The sequence below is a fragment of the Musca autumnalis genome, unplaced genomic scaffold (assembly GCF_047663935.1).
Source record: "Musca autumnalis isolate F117 unplaced genomic scaffold, ASM4766393v1 scaffold_5, whole genome shotgun sequence".
In the NCBI taxonomy this organism is placed as follows: Eukaryota; Metazoa; Arthropoda; class Insecta; order Diptera; family Muscidae; genus Musca; species Musca autumnalis.
This window is the reverse complement of record NW_027412088.1, coordinates 77,533,294-77,559,380: the sequence shown is the minus strand read 5'-3', so window position 1 is coordinate 77,559,380 and position 26,087 is coordinate 77,533,294. Positions and strand designations below refer to the sequence as shown.

General features: G+C 39.8%; 1 protein-coding gene across 7 annotated transcripts in view; it reads left to right on the top strand.

Moving 5' to 3' along the window:
* The window catches only part of LOC141387633 (uncharacterized), a 134,841-nt gene extending 110,583 nt beyond the window's left edge, over positions 1-24,258 (top strand). For all 7 annotated transcript variants that reach the window (XM_073957578.1, XM_073957579.1, XM_073957575.1 and 4 more), the window contains 6 exons: positions 3,380-5,150; positions 14,757-15,653; positions 15,729-17,088; positions 22,951-23,597; positions 23,682-23,916; positions 23,982-24,258. In XM_073957578.1, coding sequence (XP_073813679.1) covers positions 3,380-5,150; positions 14,757-15,653; positions 15,729-17,088; positions 22,951-23,597; positions 23,682-23,916; positions 23,982-24,062 — 4,991 coding nt within the window. In that variant the 3' untranslated portion in view covers positions 24,063-24,258. The remainder of the gene's footprint in view (positions 1-3,379; positions 5,151-14,756; positions 15,654-15,728; positions 17,089-22,950; positions 23,598-23,681; positions 23,917-23,981) is intronic.
* The last annotated feature ends 1,829 nt before the right edge of the window (positions 24,259-26,087 follow it).

Sequence of the window (26,087 nt, the reverse complement as noted above, 5' to 3'; positions counted from 1 at the left end):
TTCTTTCTTCTAAATTCGATATACCCCTTTCTAGACCTACCATTACGACGCTATTGGTTGTTGTTGTAACTGTATTTTATATGTTTGTATTCTCGTTTTCCTGCTTAATATGGCTCTGGGTTTATCTCCAGTTTTAGGAATTTGGCTGTTTCATTGGCATGTAACCCAAGATCTACTGGAGTTAGCTCAGTAGGCTTGTCAGGGCAGTTGAATAGGCGCAGTGCGTCGTGAGGGCCTGTGTCATTCTGTCCTTGCCCTATAGGAATTCAGACGGCTGCACCATCCCGAGCGTAGTTGAGCCAAAACTACTGCGGTTTGTCGTGACAGCTATCGCTCCTCAGCTGCGATAGATGAAAATTCTCCGAGGCATCTTATGGCATCTGCACAGCATTCTCTCTTGTAACGTTGGACCTCTTATGCTAGATCAGGTATCGGCACAAATACAAACACACTGTTTGCGGTCTCAAGCATACGACTCTCTCTCTCTCGCTTTCTCCACAAACAGTGTGAATAAGCGACAGCAGAACCTTCTTCATTGACTTCTGAACGAAGACTGAGCGGTGGTTGTTCTGTTGTTGTCGTGAAGATCCCACCTGGCATTAGTGGGTGGCGGATCCTATCCACCACATGGTGATTAGGATGGTTCTCACGGTAACACGCTGGAATAATCTTTGTCTCTCCATGTATATAGTCCACTAAACACATGCGGAGGCACCCTGTTACAGTTCTCAGGGCGGCATTTGACACGTTTATCTACAGCCCAAGTGCTGCCGGCTAGGGACTTGAGGATCTTGTTCCCACTTTTCAGTTTGTCGCAGATAGCAGCGGCATGCGTGGACGATGTCAACGTAGTGTCGAATGTGACCCCTAGAATGTTGGGGCAGTTTGTGGTTGGAATTCTCCTACCATCGACCACGACATTCAACTCTCTTCTCAACCGTGTATATGGATATCTGCATATTCCTCGCGTGGAGGGTTAAATAGGAGTTAAGTCTTTCTCAGATGCCATCAGGGAAGATACGTTACGACCTCGCTGCCGACTGGAGGGGGCGGAATACATGAGAGGTAGAGGTTAAACAGTTCCGGAGATATAAGCCCACCTTGGAGAACTCCCAGTTTCACTCTACGGAGTTTGGACTTCTTGTACCTGAAATTCCGAGTACAATCGGCGCCCTTTGAATATAATTGATTATCCAACGTTTCAGGCTTCGTCCGAGGGTTGTCTGCTCAAAGTCCTCAAACGGCGGGGAGCGCCTCAGAGTATCAAAAGCTTTCTATACATCAAACACCACCATCACTGTTCTATCACACGGCTTATCGTCCTCGACGAATATGTGTGGAGATGGCGTGAGGCGCTCTTTTTGGCTGTGCTGCTTATGGAATCCATGCTTATGATCGGAAACTAGATAGCTATTTCTGACGCCGGGGAGGACTACAACCTTAAAGGTCTTTGCTACAGGCGACAAAAGCGAAATCGGTCTGTTCGATTCACTTTTGCTGGCGTCCCTGCCAATTTTCCAGACATCGTGAACGATGTGGGTGGCTAGCGACAGGTTGAGAACTTTAGTGAGATACTCAACTCCCAGGTATTTCAGGTATTTCGACATTACCATGGAGATACTATCAGGGCCCAACTCTTTGGATGATTTAGCGCTCCTGATGACATTCGCAACATCATCCATAGTAAATTGCTGTGGTTCATCCTCGGCAGGAAGAGATCTAATGCGACGTAGTAAGGTTAGGATCAGTCAGCGTACAGTCACCAAACGTGACTGATGTCCTATATTCCTTCTTTCCAGGGTTCGAAAGTGGCATAAACGTTGCCCACAATTCACTTATTCACCTACCAACCAGTGTTAGTTCCCTGTCTCTGGGGTCACTGGGGTTGGTACGACGAAGCTCATCACGATCATTTGCTAAAACCGTCGCTTCTGCTGGGAAGCTTGGTCTCACTTCGGGTATTCGACCAGCAGATATATAGCGAGCGACAGCAGCAATGATGATGTCTCGGAAAGTCTTTTCTTCTACCCAAACATCAAAAAGGTTTGGCAGATCTCTGAAGCGGTGATTAGTGAAGTCTCCGAAACTCGACCAATTAGCTTTTCCCATAATTGATGAAAGTGCGACATTCAGAGGTGATGAAATAGGCCGGTATGCTGATGGAGACAATTATGGGTAGATGATCTAACTCAAGAGAAACGACGGATTGCCAGCGACCTAGTGAACTTCCTGAAACTAGAGCAATTAACTTTCCCATGATTGCTGAAAGTGCGGCGTTCAGAGTTGATGAAATCGGGCGGCCATCTGATGGAGACAATTACGGAGAGATGGTCTGATCTGAGATGGTTGACAGACCAGTCGACACGATGGTAATGTCTGGCGAACTGTGACACTCTCCCCTAATTCTGGTATGGGAGGGGCTTCCTCATTGACCGTCCAAAATGCAGAGCTATCAATCTGCTCACCCAGCCCTATACACCTCTGGTCGTTTTCGTGGACCGAATGCCACAACTCATGATGAGCACTAAAGTTCCCCAACACCAGACGGTTATGACCTTCCAAACGGGGGCTAATGTTGGGCAGTACAGCTTAATCTACACGTCGAGGCCGGTGCTGAGTCAATCTTCCCAGTCCTTCGTTTAGCTATCTACGTCGCCTTTGACCTAACATCCATCAAATTCGAAAGGTGTCCTACCGGTGTGGTGGCAGAGCCCCTTTTGAAGCGGGCGTTGATGTCACAAGAGATGAATCACCCTTGGTAGATTGAAGCAAATCAACAGCGCTCCTGATGTGGGGTTATTGGGGTTGATGTTGACCTTAATTTGTCCTCTGTGTACATCGGGTTGAGGGAGAGTTTGTTGAAAGTGTGGGTATTTTCTTTCGAATTAGCTCACCACCTTCAGATTAATCCTAATAAACTTGCACCCTCTTGTCGTGATGAACGAGCGTTCCCTGCCGATGAACCTCCTAAGATATTGCATTGACCTACGGTAAGCCCTCGTTTCCTTAGCCAACCAATTTACTAGTTTGGGCGGTGGGAACATTCTCAACTAATTTCTTAGTCGAGTTTTTTCTCAACTACATTTCCCTCGGAAGTCTCATTCTATCGGTATCGTCCTCCTGGATTCGCGACAGTCCTGGCTTCATAAGGTTCGAATTTTCTACTTAGGCTGTGATATCAAGTTTGTCCTCGATCCCTAACTGAGACTCAGAGTCATGAATCATGAATAATATCAATCTATTCCGCCAGGCAATCCTTGACCAAATCTAGACTTTTTGATGTACCTCATCCTTATTTGCTATATAAGCTTTAATTTAAATCAGACTTTCTTTAAAAACCTTTAATAATTATCTTCATTTTTTCTATCCTTTCTTTCAGATCGAGCAGATTATGTGGGCGGTATTGATAATGAAGCCATATTCTTCGAAGATTTACATGTAACTTCGAATAGCATTGGACGCATTGGTGGCAATGGAGATCAGATTCGGCAAAATATAAACAATGGTTGCGGCAGTGGTGGAGGTGGTAGTGCGCTCAATACATCCAGCCTTTTGTGTAGTGCCAAAACTGAAACTCCCGTCACATCTCCCACATCATTGGCCTCCATTGGTTCTGATTTAATTCTGCCACCCATACCCACAGTTTCGGCTCGAGTAGGTGGTTTAACCTCGACACCACATATTGGCATACATGGTGGAAATTCCAATACGAATAGTGGCCGAAATGTTACACATACACAGTTGCCTGAAAGTCCACCGGACTCAGGGTCGGAACCACCCTATAGTCCTTTACAAGATGTGGCGGGGTTAACAGCAATGAATAGCAGAGATATGTTCAGCAATACAAATAGCCATGGAACAGCAACACCAATGGCTGCTGTACACCACCACCAACAACAAGCACAACAACATCATCTACAGTCACAAAACCCAGCACATGATTCCACGAATCATCATCATCATTATGTTCCCATAATGGATCATCATCAAATGAGTTTAAATGGACTGACAATGGGTGGTGGTTCAGCACAACAAGACTCGAATATGGGAGAGGTGAGAGTGAAACATGAGGCGGGACTTATTATAAATCCGAATAGTTTACAACAAACACTTAATAGTCAAAATTTACATCACCAACAGCAGCATCACCACCAAACGCCAGATACTCACATTGAGATGAATGGCGGCCAAGGAGCGGCAGCACAACTACTATACTCTCATGCCAATAGTAATACCACCAACACAATTAGTCCAAACACCGGCTCCAATAACCACATGATGTATGACAGTCTGAATAATGGTCTAACTAATCCAGCTCCGCCACCACCACCACCTTCCTATCAACTTAGCCTATCACAAATGGTGGATCCCAACGATCTGGCAACTGGTATGCTAACCGCCATAGGTGATCTACCACATGTCCAAGTGGTGGGCACCGTAACCGGCAGCATACCATCCACACCCCAACTAAGTAGATCAAGTGCCCCCTCCACACCCAATCATCAGTCATCATCACGAAAACGGAAAATGAATACTCAAATAGATGGTGTAGATTTTCCATGTGTTAAGCCCGATCCAGGACTCATGCTAAGTCCCTCACGTAGTTCTGTGTGTGCCACACCACTGCCGGGTGAAGTACCGAAACGTAGCGCCACGTCGCCACTAAATATTCAACTCAATACGACGCATGACATAGCAGATACACCGGCGCATTCTACAGCATCCCTTTCACCGGCTCTATCAAGTATCAACATGGATGGAAGTGGTGGCAGTAAGGCGGCGGATGGTTCCAGTGATGCCCTCAGCCCGTGTATACGTTTCACTCCCTTTCAACCACAAAACTGGCATGAGTTATGCGATCAAAATCTTCAAGAGATCTCAGTATCGTATTATCGTGTCGATGCCGATAAGGGCTTTAATTTTTCCGTATCGGATGATGCATTCGTATGTCAGAAAAAGAATCATTTCCAAATAACTTGCCATGCTCGTCTCCAAAGTGAGGCGAAATTCGTAAAGACTCCGTCGGGATTGGAGAAAATCAAATCGTTTCATTTACATTTCTACGGTGTTAAATTGGAGGCGCCCAATCAAACCATTCGCATTGAACAAAGTCAATCGGATCGTTCGAAGAAACCTTTCTATCCTGTACCGTAAGTAAACATATTGATAACAGTGTTGATACGATTTTTTAATTAACTCGGTAGGGAACTCTTCAGGAATAAAAAGTAATATTTGATTAGCTAATATTTGATTAGCTCATTGTTCCATTAAAAGTCTAAATTTATTCAATTTACTTATAATGCCCGTAATTTCCACGCGTAGTTCTCTATAAGTTCATAGATATCCCCCGTGTAAGCAAAATTTAATAATTTCAATTCATAGGTAACGTTACCGGGTCGAAAACGGCCATGTTACATACACCAAGGAGTTTGTCTGGTTGATCGTTGCTAATGTTTACGAAATCATGAATGAAAATCACCAATGTTACCACATGTTTTCACAATTTACACGCCTCGGTAAATGGCACGTACAAATTACAAAACGCGTAGGTAAAGATAACTAATAGGTAGCTACCTACCCGGTTACCTAGGGCTATGAATTATGGGCATAATTACAGGGTCCATTTTGAAATAAGTTGTGAGACTATGAAGATTTTGCGAGCTCATTTTTTTGTAGCTCGCACGATTTCGCATAGGGCATTCACATACATAGGTTAGGTTTTGGGTGGGCAGCTGTGATTAGCTGTAGACAACTACTTCACTTATAGACCAGCCGTCCGTTATGTATGTACACGGTGAAAAAAGACAAATGAGAAAGACAATACGGGAAAGGAAGGAAGTATATTTGCATGCACGAGCCTGAGCCTCAAAGCACTACTGAATGCCTAAAACTGGGCGAGGATATTCAGAAGTTTAATATTCTGTATAGCTTTTAAAGCTTTTAGAGCTCCTGAACCAAAGCGATTTATGCTTCGGTTTTTGTCAGGGAAAATAAAAGTTTGCAATGATACCAGTTTATTTGCACTACCCGAAGACTCTGTTCGCTACGTTTTCTACGATAGCTGCGGGTTGTGGCGGTTCAACATCACAACTCCTTATAAAGTTCACTGGTAATCACTTGGATCAGACTTATTAATGACTGACTAAAATGTAATCTGGGCAATTCTCCGCACAGATGTGTATGGTTGGCGGGCTTTGTCAAAAATAGGCGAACTTTTCGAATAAGATGTCGATAGCGAACAACCACCCACCAACAAATTTCGCACTTTCCAATCTTCTCCGTTGTCAATTAGGTAGAATCGGCTTCGAGCCTCCATGTTATGATTTTCCTCAGAAGACATTCTTCCAATACCCAATAATCCTCACTGGTCCTGCCTTTTCAGGTTCAGAATTATTAATTACTGAAACTAAAAGATTGTCTGGGACAGGTTTGTATGGCTATCGTTCGTTCTTTCTCACCAAATAACTGAGAGCGCTTGTACCCGTGACTACCATAGTCGGTCATCATACATAAATTAAGCCTTGCAAGGACTTACTTACTTACTTGCAAGGACGCATTTTCGAATAAAATGCCTTCCCAAATAAAGGTCCATCCAAATTGAAGATCCATCAGTCATTTCTTCCCTCACTGCTCCTCCATCTCAGAGCTTCTGGACCGCCTTAGTCACAGGTGAATTAATACTCGCAGCTACCTTTGCCGATCACCACAGGTTGAGCCTTCCGAGAAGACACGTTCGTAGTTGACTATATATGTTTACATTTGTCTTGTGTAAATTAGGTACCATCGGCTCGGAACCACCAGCTTGCTTAGAAGTTTGTGGTGCGTCATCGTTCCTTTTATTACAGTAATAGTTTTTATTGAAGTGAAGTAATACAAATTGTAGGAATTTGAAACATACAAGAAAATACAAATGCCTACATGATTACTATTATAACAAATAAGTTCGATATTACAAAGTACATTTATATAATGGTAACAAAACATAACACTAAATTAAAAACTTCAACACTTCCCCTTGTTATGTGATGTTAACATTTTGAATTCCCAACTTGTCACGGAGATACTGCAGCCTGGGAGATGGCAATGGTTTTGTCATTATATCTGCAAGTTGTTCTTCAGTAGCAATTTGTTTGACGTCTAGCTTTCTCTCAACTACCTGTTCACGCAAAAAGAAATGTTTCAGTGCAATATGCTTTGTTCGCCTATGAAATTCAGGATTTTGAGCAAGTCTAACAGCCGCTGAATTATCAACTTGTAATATAGGAATTTCTGTGTAACCAATAATCTCCGAATATAAACGACATAACCATATAATTTCTTTGGTAGCTTCTGTAGCTGCAACTATTTCAGCTTCGGTTGTTGAAGTAGCTACCATTGATTGTCGTTGACTTAACCAGGATACTACTCCGCCAGCAAACTTTACTACGACTCCGGATGTAGATCTTCCCGTTTTTAAACATCCGCCAAAATCAGCATCACTAAAACATTCTAATTTGGGATCTTCTTTGCAATTGTATGAAATTCCATAGTTTAAGGTACCTGCGATATATCTAAGAACTCTTTTCACCCGAACTATGTCTTCAGGAGAGGGGTTCTCCAATGTTCTTGACAAAAACCCGATGCTATATGCTAAATCAGGTCGGCTACCAAGCATAAGGTACATGATACTTCCTACAGCTTGCCTATAAGGAAATTTACTCTGTTCTTTTTCTTCCCCTGATTTTGAAGTTTCCATATTTTTAATAATTGGAGTTGATACGCTTCTGCACTCAGAAAAGTTGAATTTTTCTAACAGCTTTTTGGCAAAAGCTTCTTGGGATATCATAATCGCTTCATCATTTCTTTTAATTACAAGTCCCAAAAAATACGTAGCTTCTTCACATATAATTTTGAATTCTCGTTTCAATTCATTTAAAAAATTTTCTAAATCTCTCCGACTGGTACCAGCAACTAGTCCATCGTCTACATAAAGGACAAGTATAACTTTTTCACCATTTTTCTCACGTATATACAAACACGGATCAGACTCGCATGATTTGAAACCAATTTTCACAAGAAAGTTTCCAAATTTCCTATTCCAGCACCTTGGAGCTTGTTTCAATCCGTAAAGACTTCGTTTTAGCTTGCACACTTTGTTAGATTGATCTGAGTATCCTTCCGGCTATTTCATGTAAATGTTTTCTTCCAGTTCTCCTTATAAAAACGCCGTTGACACATCAAATTGGGCGAGACACATGTTGTGACTAGCTGCTATACTTAATATAGCTCTTATTGTTCCTAATTTTGCCACTGGACTAAATGTCTCATTATAATCAATCCCCTCTCGTTGAGCAAATCCTTTGATTACCAGCCTTGCTTTATATTTATCAACAGAACCATCTGGGTTGGTCTTTACCTTATAGACCCATTTTGAAGGAAGAGCCTTGCCACCCTTAGGAAGAGTTTCAAGAGTCCATGTATTATTATCTCGAAGAGATTGCATTTCAGAATCCATCGCGGCTATCCATTGAGCGCTCTGCTTGCTATTGATTGCTTCATTATATGTCAGAGGGTTCTCTAATCCATTCACAAAATTTTGTGATATCATAACGAAATCCTCATATTTCGAGTTTGATATTAACGTTCTATCTCTTAAGCGTTTTGAGATCGGTTCCTCATCTACAGATTCTTCACCATCAGATATATATCTTTTATTTGATTCACCTTCGATTTCAACACCATCAGTATCATTGAACAGTTCTAATTCATGATCTTCTCTATTGTCTTCAACCAAAATTTGCTCTGTATCTCTGTCTTCGTTTTGATTTTCCTCTATAAAGCTGTCTTCTGTAACATCATCGTCTGTACAATCGAATTTATTCCTTATTTCAATCATATTTGGTCTTCCCGAACTATTTGCATTTTCATCTTGGTTTTTATTATTTCCACTTTGGTCGATGTCTATATATTCATTAAACTTGACGTCTCTTGAAACAATTATTGTATTGTTTTCTTTTACGAATATTCTATAACGTTCATCTTCATCATATCCAACTAAATATCCTTTTACTGCTTTGGAGTCCATTTTCTTTCTTTTCTGATGTGGAATATGAACGAAACATTCACTTCCAATAATTCTTAGATGCTTTATTCTTGGCTTCTTGTCTAGCCATAATTCGTAAGGAGTCTTACCTTCTATTGAAGACTTTCCGGTACGATTTAGTATGTAAATAGATGTTCTCACTAACTCCGCCCAAATTGCATCTGGAAATTCAGCATTTTTATTTGAATATCTGAAAGTTCGAGCCATTTCCACTACAGTACGATTGTCCGTTCACTTCCACCATTTTGTTGAGGTGTATACGGTGCCGTAAGCCTGTGTGTAACACCATGATTATTTAATATAGCACGAACCTCATGATTGTCGAATTCTCCTCCATTATCAGTTAGCAACTCTTTAATAGGGTGACCTTGCGCCTTTGCTAAATTTAATACCATCTTGAGTGCATCTTTAACCTCAGATTTATGTTTCAGTAAGTAACCGAAACGATACTTCGTGAATGCATCCTTAAACATCAATAAATATTTATTTTTACCAAACGATTCCACAAACGGCCCACAAACATCCGCCGAAACTAATTCACCAGGAGCTGCAACATTAGTTCTTCTTCCAAATGGCAACCGATGTGCCTTACCAAGAATACAAGGCTCACACAAATGATTGTCCATTTTAACATTTATATTTAATTCTGATTGCAATAGTTTCTGTATGTGTCGTTTATCTTGATGTCCCCAACGTTGATGATATAACTGTAACAACGAATCATTCGCCTGTGCTGCATTAACCTCATTATCTTGATCCGGAAAAATGGCTTTCACATTAGCTTTGTATAATGTTCCTTCAACTTCTCGTGTGCCTGTCAATAAAATCCTTTTATTAACTAGAAATTCGCAATGAGTTGGCGATGAAATGAATTCGCTGTTCCTTCGCTTATCATGTGCCGCAAGAACTGAAAACAAATTTCTAGAAATATTAGGCACATACCATACGTCTTCCAAATCAATCGTGACACTCTTGCCTGCCACAAATGACTCTATTTCAACAGTTCCTTTGCCAACTGCCTCTAATATCTCTTTTCCAGCTGCTCTAATGTAACACTGTGTCTTGAACTGTTCTATATTTTTGAAAAACTTGGGATTATTACATATATGCCGAGTGGCGCCATTATCAATCCACCAACTTTCTGCACTGCTATTCTGAATTACATTTGCATCTTAGCTCACTATTTGCAAACACTCGTGAACCATTGATCTTGCTTTGCCATTTCTTGATTTGTTAGGTTTTCCATCATTAATCCATTTACGACAGTCACGAACCCAGTGACCCTTCTTTTTGCAATAATTACACGTGTCTGATTTCCTGTTTGAATTTCTATTATCTTCTGGTTTCTTGATCCTTGAATGTCTTGCTAGTAAAGCTTCTTCGCTAACTTTCTTATCCTCAGTTTTTCCAAAATTCCGCTGAAACATACATAGCTGAGCTGTCATCTCGTCGACAGACTTTTCTTCGTTCTTAGATAACAACATCCAACTGGATTTAAATGTTTCAAATTGACTTGGTAAAATTTGTAAAATTTTGCATACTAGTAGTAGATCTGGTAGTGCATTTTGATCTCTTGAGCGTAATCCATTATTCAATTCCAGCCACAATGTCTTCAATCTTGCAATGTGCATTGAAACGTCGTGACTTGGATTCCAATCAAATTGGAAGAAATCAATACATATTTTAAATACTTGATCCTTAGATTGCGCTTCAAATTGTAACTTCAAGGCATCCCAGGTATCCGCTGCTGAATCTTGATCCATAATCTTCTCGTAGATATCATCACTAACTGAACTTGCCAATAACGATTTTGCGTAGCTGTTGGCTTTTCTATATAGATCAGACTGTGACTTAAATATTCTTTTCTCTTCTGCTGTTGCATTGTCCGCTAGCGATGTTGGCTTCAATAATTTTCTGTCTATTACATCTAGGGCTCCTTCGTGGTAATCCAAAATGTCTCGGATTTTTCTTTTCCACAGCGGCCAATCTGCTTCCTTCTGCAACGACTTTATATTCTTGGAAAAATCCATTCTTAAATCTTCAATATTTGGCTTTTGCACTAAATTTTCTTGAATATCTGATTTTTAAAAATGTTCTATTTTATATTTTCTTGATAAGTATTGAAAAGCTGTCTGGGCCCATAACCTATTACAGTAATAGTTTTTATTGAAGTGAAGTAATACAAATTGTAGGAATTTGAAACATACAAGAAAATACAAATGCCTACATGATTACTATTATAACAAAAAAGTTCGATATTACAAAGTACATTTATATAATGGTAACAAAACATAACACTAAATTAAAAACTTCAACACCTTTCCCCACTGCTTCACAATTCCGAAAAGGCTGAACTTGTTAGGAGAATACAGCCGTGCCGTGATCTGTTTGGCAGCTCCCTGCAAAGTCAGGGCTCCTGAAACTCTCCCACCCTTCCGAGAAGGTACGTTCGTAGTTGGCTGTATGCCTTCAAATGATCGCACTGTTTTCAGAGATCCGTAGGTCATTCCTTTCCCCACTATTTCACGATTCCGTGTGAATTAGGTACAACCAGCTTCGAGCCATTAGCATGCTTGGAGGTTAGTTCGTAGTTCATTGGTCTGGACTTGTTAGGATAATGCGGTATTGGTATTGATGGCTGCCTCTCTGCAAATTCGAAGCTCCTGAACCTGTCCCTCCCTCATTTTCCCATAATGCTTTTGTGACGGGCGCAGTCGAAGCATTCGCATTCTGATAGGACTTTGTTAGTCACCAAATAGGTGAGAGAGGTTGTGTCCGTGGCCACATTTGTCGATCAACAGAGTTTGAGGCTTCAGAAATGGCACGTTCGTAGTTGACTGTATACCATCAAAGTTTACACTACATTCGCACATATCTTGCATGAATTAGATACCATCGGTTTCGAGCCACCATCTTCTTTGGAGGTTGATGGTCCGTCAGTAGTTCCTTTTTCCTACTACTTCACGATTCCGAAAGGATTGGACTTGCGAGGAGAATGCGATTTTGATCTGGAGAGCTGCCACTCTGCAAATTCAAAGCTCCTGAACCTGTCCCGCTCTCTTTTTCCCCTAACGCATTTCTTACGTGTGCAGACGAACTATTCACACTCTGAGAGACTCTGTTTGTAATCAAATAGGTAATAAACGTTATACCTGTGGCTACCTTTGTCGATCATCACAGGTTGAGCCATCGAGAAGGCACGTTGGTAGTTGTATGTGGACATTCAAAAGATCGCACTATTGTCAAGCGTTTCTGCTGTGTGGTATCGAACCACCAGCTTGCTTGGAAGTTGATGGTCTGTCAGTCGTATCTTTCCTAAATGCTTGACGATTTCGATATGGAGTGGATTTTTAGGAGAATGCTACCTTGTTCTTATTTTTCGGCAACTCTCTGCAAACCTGGCCCGTTCTTCTTTTCTCCTAATGCCTTTGTTACAGGTGTAGACGAAGCATTCACACTCAAGGCTTTGTTTGTCATCAAAGAGGTGAGAGTGCCTGTGTCCGTGGCTACCTTTGTCCATTATCACAGGTTAAGGCTTCCGAGAAGGCATGTTTATAGCTGGCTGTGGACCTCCAAAAGATCACACTCTTTTCAAGCGTGTCTGCTGTGTGGTATCGAACCACCAGCTTGCTTGGAGGTTGATGGTCAATCGGCCATTCCTTTCTTAAATGCTTAACGATTCCGAGTGCTGAATTTTTAGGAGAATACGACCTTATTGTTATCTAGCTCTGTAGAAAGTCGGAACCTATTTCGTCCTTCTATTCCCCTAAAGCCTTCGTGATGGTTGCAGATGAAGCATTTGCTTTGTGTGTCACCAAATCGGCGAGAGAGTTTTTGTCCGTGGCTAGTCTTATCGGTCATCACAGGTTGAGCTTTGCCAGAAGCCACATTCGTAGTTGGCTGTAAAATTTCAATACAACACATTTTTATCACCCTGCTTTGAAGTAGGTAAAATCAGCGGAGAGCCACCATGATGCAATCCCAGACCAGAATATCTAAATTTTCGGTGAAATAATGTTGGCTTACATTTCCAGAGTATTTCATCCATGAAAAAATTCTCTACAAGTTGCGCCTTTAGGACATGCCGTTCGGACTCTGCGATAAAAAGTAGGTCCCACATCATTGAGCCAATATGAATTGGCGTCCCTTCGGGAATGTTATGGAATCATGTGTATGGATGTAAAATCGACTTTAAAGCACCAGCTACCTCCAAAAAGGCTTGACTTGTTAGGAGGCTTGAAGCGGTCTGTCTAACAGATCTCTACAATAACCGAACTCCTGAACCTTTCCTGCTATTTTCCCGTAACGCCTTATTGATAGGTTCAAATGAAGATTTCAAAATCTGTAAGGCTTTGTGCCAGTGATTCGTTAGCATCTGTCCCCTTGGCCTCTGCATCTTCAACATAATGACCACCTTGATAGGTGTCAGCAGAGTGATGCTGTTACATCACCAATTGACTTTCCATCATCCTTCAGTTCCTTATTTATATCATTGGAAGAACCGACTCTCTGCATTGTCAGAGCTCTTGAACCTATCCCGCTCTTCTTTTTCTCTAACACCTTATTGGCACTTCCAGACGAAGCGTTCACCTCTGCCAGGTTTTGTGTGACTAGTGTGTCAGCATCTATCCCGTTGGTTTCTGCGACTTCAGCACGATGGCCATCATCATCTCATCAGCCATCAGCACCTCAGCTACATATTGCCTCGGAAGTTTTTAAAATAGGGCCAACTGCCATAGACGTTGTAGCCAACTGAGTTTCCGAGTTCATATCCTAATTCATTCTTAATGGACTTTATTCGAGCAATAGTTCTATATAGATCTTCGTGGGACTTGGTTTTGTTGTGTAACTTATGTTCCAGGGGATGGCCAGTTTGACCTTAGTTTCTCTTTCCAGGCTCCGACAGTACACGAATCAGGGACTTTTCGCACATAACATCGACCGGCTCGGGGGCAGGTCAGTACACATCAACCAGTACAATATCCCAATGCCTCGTACTTTTGTATTACACGAGCTGGCAACAAGTATCAAAGTGTTATTCTTTGCTCCGGTTTTTTTTCATTGAAGCTTTAGCATTCTACAAGATACCTGGCCAGCTTGGTTTCTTACTCCGGGTTTTCCATTGAAGCTTTAGCATTCTACGAGATACCTGGTCAGCTTGGTCAACACAGATTGTCCAATATCTCGGAATATTTTTCCCTTAAACAGCCTAGTCTACTTTCAGGCAAGACAATGCGGTTAAAATCTCCACAAACCAATTGTTGGATTTTCGACAAGTCGGAACAATTTCGGAAACACCTTCCAAAAACGAAAACATTGTTCCAATTTCTATTCGATTTTCGTAAGGAAATTTCGTTCAGATTTCATTCCGAGTTCGAAGTGAAATGTCGGCAATAAATTTCGCTTCTGTATTTCCAATTCAAAATCGGATCCAATGCAAACGGATAAAATCATAGCAAACCAAATGCCGGATGTCCGACAAGTATGAACAATTTCGGAAGTACAATCCTCAACAAATCATCCTTCCATTCCAAGATAAGTTAAATCCAGTCAAAACTGTTACTTAAATACTAAGCATTCCCTAGGTCTTCTTCTATTCTCCCTTATATTAGGGTTATCAATACTCCCATGATTTTTTTCATTTATTCTCACTTCTCCTATTTCTGTTTTCCAGTATCGATCTCCAGAGTCACATTGTTAGCAAAGTAACAGTGGGCCGGCTACACTTTTCCGAAACGACTAACAATAATATGCGCAAAAAGGGGCGTCCCAATCCCGAACAACGCTATTTTCAACTGGTGGTGGGCCTTCATGTGCACACCGCTTCAGGGGATTTTCCCGTTGTCGCACAAGGAAGTGATAAAATAATTGTTCGCGCCTCAAATCCTGGACAATTTGAATCTGATGTTGATCTTTGTTGGCAACGTGGTCTAACGCAGGATTCCATCTTTCATGCTGGCCGTGTGGGTATTAACACCGATCGCCCCGATGAAAGTCTGGTAGTACATGGTAATCTCAAAATATCCGGTCACATAGTACAGCCCAGTGATAGTCGAGCTAAACAGGAAATTGGTGAATTGGATACATCGGTACAATTGCGAAATTTACAGAAAATTCGTATTGTACGTTATCGTCTGGAACCACAATTTGCCTTACATTCTGGTTTAAAGAGTCACAAAGACGAGGAAGACATTGTCGATACGGGTGTCATTGCCCAAGAGGTGCGTGAGGTAATACCAGATGCTGTACAAGAGGCTGGCAGTGTTGTGCTGCCAAATGGCAATGTTATTGAGAATTTCCTATTGGTCAACAAGGATCGCATACTTATGGAGAATATTGGAGCGGTGAAGGAGCTGTGCAAGGTTACTGGGACCTTGGAAACACGTATAGAGAATTTGGAACGGGTTAATCATCGCCTTCAAAGGGCCAAGGAAAGTGAATTGCAGTTTATTCATTGCAAAACGCTGGCTGCAGGAAACAGCGGCCGTAGCTCCAGAGATGGCTATGAAATCTGTTCAAATCGAACCTTACAAATTATTATATTTCTGTTAGTTATAGTTATGGCAGCGTGGTAAGTAGGCGAGGGAGACCCATTATATATTTATCTCAGAGTAGTTTCTAATGTTTTTCTCTTTTCGTTCTTCAGTCTGGCTGCCGTTTCCACCTTATATTTCGTAGAGCACAATAAGAAACAGCAGAATTTAAGTGAATTAAATAGAATACAATTGCTTAGCAATGGTCACATCTATGGCCATGGAGGTGTTTCTCTCACGGAGCTGGAACATGACTTGTTGCGGCAACATAGTGTGAAATACAATCGAACCCATAGTCTCTGGCCCACAGTAGCTGAACATTCAAGATCTCTTAGCCAAAATGGTACAATGCCATACCGAGGAGTAGGAGGAGCGGGAGGTGTGGGACTCGGGGCAATGGGCGAAGCAGGTGCTGAAAGTGAACTGATTTATGAAGATATGCTATTGCCTCCTTCTTCACAATCTGCCACCTCACAAAATGATGAAATAACAGTGGTTATGGAAAAGCCTTCGGTGGGTCAAGAGCTAGCCAACAATCCGGAACAAATGCGTGGTACCACGGCCCCCTTGTCGAGAACCAATAAAACTGGCATCAGCAAACACAAACATAAATGGCCTCAAGCACAAACGGTCTTAAGGGTTATGCAGGGGGCAACTCATCGCAATGCCCTACCTTCCGAAAAAATTCAAAATAGTGTACCCACAAATGATGAAAACTCCAATAGTGCGACGCACAATACCAGTGAAAATTCCACGGAGAAAATCGCCAATGTCAATTATGTCCAGCAAGACTTTGAGAATAATTCGATTGACATAGATTCGCAGCACGCACCAAATCGCCACAAAACCTCCACAAGTAGCAGCAAAAAGCGAACTTCCTCCCCCTCCTCAGCTGGAGATGAGAGTGGTGGCCACAGTGAAATACAACAACTGCATGTGGACAACACTGTGGGAGCAGCTAGTACCGATCGAACAATTAATGAGGCAGCACATCTAACTTCTCCCACACAATCGAATCTGCTAAGACACACAAATGCCCGGGGTGGAGATTTAATCATTTACAAAACTGTACCTCCTCCCACTTCAACAACAACCATACAATCACACATCCACTCGAATAAAGTCAATACAGATGCTCCGCACACCAATTATTCACTGGAAACTCAACCCATTTCCAATAAGAGCCGAAATTATGTTGAACGTAATCCTGAAAATACCGACAATGATTTACAAAGTTTAACCAGCAATAACAATGAATCGATATTCAATCCTGGTGATCCTGTTGATTATGATTTGGGTTTAGAAAATCGTCAATCTCTATTGGGTCGAAGTTCTGCAGCTGGTGGTGGTCAAAGTCAATCGAATCCCGTGCAAGGTGTTTGGGTCCACAGTGAAACGTCATACATTGAGACATTTGGCGAACCCGAACAATGTAATGACAAGGTGAAACGTGAAGATATTTCCAATTGTCAGGTAAGTTAATAACAATGTAGAGAGAATTCAGATTTTTTTTTCTCAAGAATCGGTCAGATTACAGAAGAGTAGCATAACGGTTGTTTGAGGTTAGTTTTGTAATTCTTACCGTAGTAGTCCTTGTGGTAGTGATTATGGAGCGGGTGACTGACATTGGACCAAATTTTATACATCGTAATGGTGGTTATTCTGAATGAAAACTCCACGTGAATTTTGTCTCTCTGTCGAGCTCATCTGCGTTCATCTACTAATTTGTTTCCCATTATATTACTATGCCCCATATATCCTTCCTAATCCGAAGTTTAGTACCCTCTCTAGACTTCTTAGATAGTTTTATTCAGTATAACCGGTGGAAAAATTTATGACAAGTTCGCCTTTATTCGGAAAGAAATTTAGAATCCTCCGACATCCCATCCGAAGACCGATGTTCTGCTCCTCGTATCCTGTCAGCTCCATAGAAGAAGGAAGTACCCATACTAAGATTATCATTCCACATGGGATCTCAGCAATAGCTAGGACGACAATCTTACGAACATAAACACATTATTTTTGAGGTGACGGTGACTCGAAGAATCCTCCGAGTCAATCTGGTGCATAATATCGGCCGCCGTGAGATTGCTCTGAACCATAGAAGACTGTGAGACCTATCGAAAGAATATAGAGAAGACTTTCCTCCCGCAATGTTTGAAACGTCGGATAATTAACTATATGTGTGGACGCCAGTCGTTTGTAGAATAGAAATAAGAGTCCAAAAACTGTAGAATGAACCAGTGTAAGAATATTCAAACCTGCCAGATTATCATCCTGAGGACTGGAGCAGATTGCCTCCTCATAGTTTAAAGAATTTTAAGGTCTTCTGTAGTAGACAGAAGACCTTTTAAGATCTTCTAGACTCTTTGAAGGTCTCCTCTAGCAGATAGAAGACCTTTCAAGGTCTTCTCTAGTAGACAGAAGACCTTTTAAGGTCTTCTAGAGTAGAGAGAAGACCTTTCAAAGTCTTCTCTGGGTAGACAGAAGACGTTTTAAAGTCTTTCAGAGTAGACAGGAGACCTTTTAAGGACTTCTACAGTAGACAGAAGACCGTTTCACGTCTTCTAGAGTAGACAAAAGACCTTTTCAGGTCTTCTGGAATAGGTACAAGACCTTTTTGACCATTTACAATCTTCCCTTGTAGACAAAAGACTTCTTAAGGTCGTCTATAGTAGACAGAAGACTTTTTTAGTTCTACCGTGGTATACAGAAGATCATCTATAGTAAACAGAAGACCTTTAAAGGTATTTTCTAGTAAACAGAAGACCTTTCAAGGCCTTCTACAGTAGACAGAAGACCGTTTGACGTCTTCTAGAGTAGACAAAAGACCGTTTCAGGTCTTCTCTGGTAGACAGAAGACCTTTTAAGGTCTTTCAGAGTAGACAGGAGAGCTCTTTAGGTCTTCTCTAGTAGACCGAAGACCTTTTCAGGCCTTTTCTATTAAACACAAGACCTTTTAAGCTCTTCTATAGTAGACAGAAGACCTTTTAAGGTCTTCTAGAGTAGAGAGAAGACCTTTTAAAGTCTTCTCTGGGTAGACAGAAGACGTTTTAAAGTCTTTCAGAGTAGACAGGAGACCTTTTAAGGACTTCTCTGGTAGAAAAAAAGTCCTTTTAAGGTCTTCTCTGGTAGACAGTAGACCTTTTAAGGTCTTTCAGAGTAGACAGGAGAGCTCTTTAGGTCTTCTCTAGTAGACCGAAGAACTTTGCAGGCCTTTTCTATTAAACACAAGACCATTTAAGCTATTCTATAGTAGACAGAAGACCTATTAAGGTATTCTCTAGTAGACAGAAGACCTTTCAAGGTCTTCCATAGTAGACAGAAGGCCTTTTCAGGTCTTCTAGAGTAGACAGAAGACCTTTTCGGGTCTTCTACAGTAGACAAAAGACCGTTTCAGGTCTTCTCTGGCAGACAGAAGACGTTTTAAGGTCTTTAAGAGTAGACAGTAGAGCTTTTAAGGTCTTTCAGAGTAGACAGGAGAGCTCTTAAGGTCTTCTCTAGTAGACCGAAGACCTTTTAAGGCCTTTTCTATTAAACACAAGACCTTTTAAGATCTTCTATAGTAGACAGAAGACCTTTTAAGGTATTCTCTAGTAGACAGAAGATCTTTTCAGGTCTTCTACAGTAGACAGAAGACCGTTTCACGTCTTCTCTGGTAGACAGAAGACTTTTAAATGTCTTCTCTGGTAGACAAAAGACCTTTTAAGGTCTTTCAGAGTAGACAGGAGAGCTCTTTAGGTATTCTCTAGTAGACCGAAGACCTTTTCAGGCCTTTTCTATTAAACACAAGACCTTTTAAGCTCTTCTATAGTAGACAGAAGACCTTTTAAGGTCTTCTAGAGTAGTGAGAAGACCTTTTAAAGTCTTCTCTGGGTAGACAGAAGACGTTTTAAAGTCTTTCAGAGTAGACAGGAGACCTTTTAAGGACTTCTCTGATAGATAAAAGTCCTTTTAAGGTCTTCTCTGGTAGACAGTAGACCTTTTAAGGTCTTTCAGAGTAGACAGGAGATCTCTTTAGGTCTTCTCTAGTAGACCGAAGAACTTTTCAGGCCTTTTCTATTAAACACAAGACCTTTTAAGCTCTTCTATAGTAGACAGAAGACCTTTTAAGGTCTTCTAGAGTAGAGAGAAGACCTTTTAAAGTCTTCTCTGGGTAGACAGAAGACGTTTTAAAGTCTTTCAGAGTAGACAGGAGACCTTTTAAGGACTTCTCTGATAGAAAAAAAGTCCTTTTAAGGTCTTCTCTGGTAGACAGTAGACCTTTTAAGGTCTTTCAGAGTAGACAGGAGATCTCTTTAGGTCTTCTCTAGTAGACCGAAGAACTTTTCAGGCCTTTTCTATTAAACACAAGACCTTTTAAGCTCTTCTATAGTAGACAGAAGACCTTTTAAGGTATTCTCTAGTAGACAGAAGACCTTTCAAGGTCTTCCATAGTAGACAGAAGGCCTTTTCAGGTCTTCTAGAGTAGACAGAAGACCTTTTCGGGTCTTCTACAGTAGACAAAAGACCGTTTCAGGTCTTCTCTGGTAGACAGAAGACCTTTTAAGGTATTTCAGAGTAGACAGTAGAGCTTTTAAGGTCTTTCAGAGTAGACAGGAGAGCTCTTAAGGTCTTTTCTAGTAGACCGAAGACCTTTTAAGGCCTTTTCTATTAAACACAAGACCTTTTAAGTTCTTCTATAGTAGACAGAAGACCTTTTAAGGTATTCTCTAGTAGACATAAGATCTTTTCAGGTCTTCTACAGTAGACAGAAGACCGTTTCTCTAGTAGACAGAAGACCTTTAAATGTCTTCTCTGGTAGACTAAAGACCTTTTAAGGTCTTTCAGAGTAGACAGGAGAGCTCTTTAGGTATTCTCTAGTAGACCGAAGACCTTTTCAGGCCTTTTCTATTAAACACAAGACCTTTTAAGGTCTTCTAGAGTAGATAGAAGACCTTTTAAAGTCTTCTCTGGGTAGACAGAAGACGTTTTAAAGTCTTTCAGAGTAGACAGGAGACCTTTTGAGGACTTCTCTGATAGATAAAAGTCCTTTTAAGGTCTTCTCTGGTAGACAGTAGAGCTTTTAAGGTCTTTCAGAGTAGACAGGAGAGCTCTTAAGGTCTTCTCTATTAGACCGAATACCTTTTAAGGCCTTTTCTATTTCTAACACAAGACCTTTTAAGCTCTTCTATAGTAGATAGAAGACCTTTTAAGGTATTCTCTAATAGACAGAAGATCTTTTCCGGTCTTCTACAGTAGACAGAAGACCGTTTCATGTCTTCTCTATTAGACAGAAGGCCTTTAAAGGTCTTCTCTGGTAAACAAAAGACCTTTTAAGGTCTTTCAGAGTAGACAAGAGAGCTCTTAAGGTCTTCTCTAGTAGACCGAAGACCTTTTAAGGCCTTTTTTATTAAACACAAGAGCTTTTAACCTCTTCTATAGTAGACAGAAGACCTTTCACGGTCTTCCATAGTAGACAGAAGACCTTTTCAGGTCTTCTAGAGTAGACAGAAGACCTTTTCAGGTCTTCAACAGTAGACAGAAGACCTTTTAAGGTCTTCAACAGTAGACAGAAGACCTTTTAAGGTCTTTCAAAGAAGACAGGAGAGCTTTTAAGGTCTTCTCTGATAGACCGAAGACCTTTTCTAATAGACAGAAGGTCTATTAAGGTCTTCCATAGTAGACAGAAGACCTTTTAAGGTATTCTCTAGTAGACAGAAGACCTTTCAAGGTATTCCATAAGACAGTAGACAGAAGACTTTTAAGGTCTTCTCTGGTTGACAGAAGACCTTTTAAGGTCTTCTCTGGTTGACAGAAGACCTTTTAAGGTCTTCTCTGGTTGACAGAAGACCTTTTAAGGTCTTCTCTGTTAGACAGAAGACCTTTTAAGGTCCTTTCTATTTCTTCTGTAGTAGGCAGAAGAGGTATTCTCTAGTGGACCGAAGACATTTTCAGGTCTTCTACAATAGACAAAAGACCGTTTCAGGTCTTCTCTGGTAGACAGAAGACCTTTGAAGGTCTTTCAGAGTAGACAGAAGAGTTTTTAAGGTATTTCAGAGAAGACAGGAGAGCTCTTAAGTCTTCTCTAGTAGATCGAAGACCTTTTAAGGCCCTTTCTATTTCTTCTGTATTAGGCAGAAGACCTTTTAAGGTATTCTCTAGTGAACCGAAGACCTTTTAAGGCCTTTTCTAGTAGACACAAGACGACACAAGACCTTTTAAGCTCTTCTATAGTAGACAAAAGACCTTTTAAGGTCTTCTAGAATATATACAAGACCTTTTTAGGTCTTCTTTAGTAGAAAGAAGACCTTTTAGAGTCTTCCCTTGTAGACAAAAGACTACTTAAGGTCGTCTATAGTAGACTGAAAACGTTTTAAGTTCTTCCTTGGTAAAAGGAAGGTCGTCTATAGTGGACAGAAGCCTTTCTAGAATAGACAGAAGACCTTTTAGGGTCTTCTCTAGTAGACAGAAGACAATTTTAGGTCTACTATAGCAGACATAAGATCTTTCAAGGTCTGTCCTAGTAAACAGATGACTTCTTAAAGTCGTCTATAGTTTACAGAAGAATTTTAAGGTCTTCTATAGCAAACAGAAGACCATTTATGGTCTTAATGCATTCACTAGTAGACAGAAGACCTTTTAGGTCTTCTCTATTAACAGAAAACCTTTTAAGGTATTCCCTAGTAGACAGAAGACCTTTCAGGGTCTCCTCCAGTCTACAGAAGACCTTTTAAGGTCTTCTCTAGCAGACAGGAGACCATTTATGATCTTCTCTAGTAGACAGAGGATTTTTTAGGGTCTTATCTAGTAGACAAAAGACCTTTTTAGAAGAAGGATACCTTTTCTCAGTTAGACAGAAGACATATTAAAGTATTCTATAGTAGGTAGAAGAGCTTTTAAGGTCTTCCCTAGTAGACAGAAGACCATTTAGGATCTTTTCTACCACATAATACATTTTAAGGCATTCTCTATTAGACGGAAGACTTTTAAGGTCTTCTAGAGTAGACATAAAACCTTTAAAGGTCTTCTATAGTAGGCAGAATACCTTTTAAAGTATTCGCTAGTAGGCAGAGGAAAGTAGTTCTTTTATGGCCATATCTAGCACACCGAATAGCTTTGGTCGTTCACAAGACAATGCTTTTCGTATTTAGGTACATTGACCTGAATGAAGAAAAGTTATGACCTTAAGCCCTCGCATCGCCTCAAGATTGTTAACCCTGGCAAGGGTTATCCATGTTATTCGTTTTGCTTTCTTTAACATTCATAGGCTGAGGGCTAAATCGACTTATTATTTTTTTCATCTAATGATCAAATTTTATTAAACTTTTTCATTTCTCCACCTTTATTCCATAGTCTGTTTGTTTCGAAGAAAACAATCAACTTTTGGCACCCATACAGCCGGCCCTTAATCTCAAACAAATCGAAGAATCGAAGAAATCGAAATCGTTGCAACAACAAGAATATGAAAATGACCACCACCATCACCACCATGTCGATTCAGAAGACAACGATGCCGCTATTAATGAACCCGATGATGATTTACAAGCAACATTTGCTGATATTCCCGACAAGACAAAAGATTCCCTCAATTCGTCGCTTTTAACAACGCTACAAGGTAAAACATCACATGCCACTCAAGCTTTGGCTAAAGAGTTAAATTCGGATGATACGCAACAGCAGCAACAACAATCCGGATCCGAAGGTGATAATTTAGATGCACTGCTGGAGCATAGTTTCAGTGATGAAAACCTAGATGTAGATACGAAAATAAAAACTCAAGATAAATTAGATGAGACACAGCCAAATTTGTCTGTCGAACCAAATCGTCCACCCAGTAATGCGGATTGTTGGAAAATTCGTACCTGTATATATGCCGAACGTTTGAATAACACTTTTGCCGTTGATGATTTCTGTCCGAAATTGGGAAATTCCGTGAACATGACCTATGTTATACCGTTGTCACGATTCTTCAAGGAGCATACCATTGAATTGCATTTAACGTAAGTTGATGATTACCTTATATTGTACCCCTGATGAAATGACACTGTATTAGAGACTGTTCCTAATTTCATAATCAATTTCAGATCTTCATTACCTTTACAATGGGTTCTTTGTAATCTCCATGAACATTCCAAACAAAATGGCAAACATTTAATTAACTCCTCACAACCGGGTCTATCGGCGCATCATCATAACATCCATCAATCGCAAAATGTCTTGCAACGAATACGCAACACATCACGGCTGATGCTTAACGTACCGAGTCGGGGTTATTTTGTTAAGGATTTAATTTTACGTGCCACCAATGATCCAGAGAAGGTAAAAAACAAGCATCCAATACTGCAAAAATAACGGAAATAAACCAAATTTCGTTTTCTTTTTAGACAAATGTTTGCCAAGAGAAACCCCATGAGACCAACTCAATATTGCAGTACAATTTTAGAATTCTAAGAGATTGTGATTAGCCCAGAACGCCAGATGTTAGTGGGTCAATTACATGATACAGAGGACATCAACAGCTTGAAACAAATACCCCCAACTACTACTTTACAAATTAATTTAACCAGATTAAATACTACGAAATTTCTTATATATGACACTAAATTATTATTTTTTCATAGAAAATACACTAATATTTTTTTTATAAAAATTAAGAACAAATATTTTAGTCAAATATTGTTAGTAGCCAGGAACAAAATCAACATATTTTGTAAATACGAACAAATCAATTAATTATCGATCAATTTTTATATATGTTTCCTTTTTTTGTATTGCTTTTCCACTTTTCACAGCCTTTAATTTTTAGTGAAAAAGCCCCTTGAGAAAATATGGATTACTATGAACAAGTAGCATAATTTTTTTCACTGCTGTAGAACGTAGATTGAATAAAATAACATTAATAATACTACATACATAATAATACAAAAATACAAATTATAATAATATTAATAAACAAAATAATAATTATTATTTTATAAATAATCATCATAATTGATTATTGAATATTTATTTAATGAAATTATATAGAGAATTTTCAAATACAAAACAAATTGTTAAAGTGTTTTCATTTTTTTTAATAAAAGCTATAGATTAGGCAAGGTTCATTTAAGGGGTGTTTACACTAGCCACCAATGCCATATGAGATCCAATTTTGCTACCTGTGAATGTTGTACACATAGTGTGACCACTATAAAAAATTGAATCTATCAAAATGATCTGACACTCATATCTAAATATTTAATTTAGGGAGCGCTCTATTTGATACAACTATGGTACAATCATGGACCAATTACAGGTCCTCCAGCAAGCGAATTCAAAGAAAAACAAAGATTTTAAACGTCAAAATTCATAAATAGAGGCGAACAATTTTTTGAGGAGAATTTCTTTTCTGTCAATTCAGGTAGATACATACCATGGCCCAATTACAGGTCCTCCATCAAGCGAATTCAAAGAAAAACAAAGATTTTAAATGTCAAAATTCATAAACAGAGGCGAAAAAAAATTTTGAGGCAAATTTCTTTTCTGTCAATTCAGGTAGATACATACTGTTACGAATGTAACTGATAGGTTTAAGTTAGTTTAGTTTAATTTCCGTTAATTTAAAAATTTGAATTGTAACGTAAAGTTTTTATTACGCAGTTACTTTATTTAAGCAACTACAACTACCATGTAGAACTCTCTCCATCATTCTAGTCGTTACATTACCTTTTGTTAATGTTCTTTTGCATGGTAGAACAAAGTCCCAATTTACATTAGGCGAGTTTACTTGCGGCAATTGTCAGTTTGTAGGTGAGAGAGGGGGCTGAGAGGCAAAGGGTTACCATATGCCTCACCTCTCTCTCCATCAAACTGACAATTGCCGCAAGTAAACTCGCCTAATGTAAATTGGGACAAATACAAGGTAAAGTTAATACTACAACAAATACAACTCGAACAACAACCACAAAGGAATTTGTTTTTGTTTGGAACGTTAGTGTCAAATATAAATGTAAACAAAATAAGGAAATGTCTATAAATTATTGGAATTTAAAAAATTAATAATTTTTCACATTTGATTGAATATTTTGAAAAACATAAATGAAAACTCGTTAGATTTTCAGTTTGAACGTTTCCGTATCATTCCACTAAATGCACAATATCACGCAGGAAGTAGAATTCTTGCAAAAATGTTTGGGGTCGCTCGTAATTAATTGAAAAAAGAGAAGCTGTTTGAATCTTTTGTTTTTGAAAACAAGAAGCACATGTTTATTAGGGCTTTATTATTTTCAAGTTTAACAAAATACCACACATATTAACAAATATTGTACCGACTCTATAAGTGGTGTTTTAGTGTGCGACATGTCGTTCGGACCTGGAGGAGGTTACATGTCAATGATATGAAGAGTCTTTATGGGAAATTGTTTTTATTTCAGATGAATAATTTTTTTCTTCAAAAAATATATGTCCCTAATATACATCGAACATAGAAATAAATATATAAAATGTCGTAT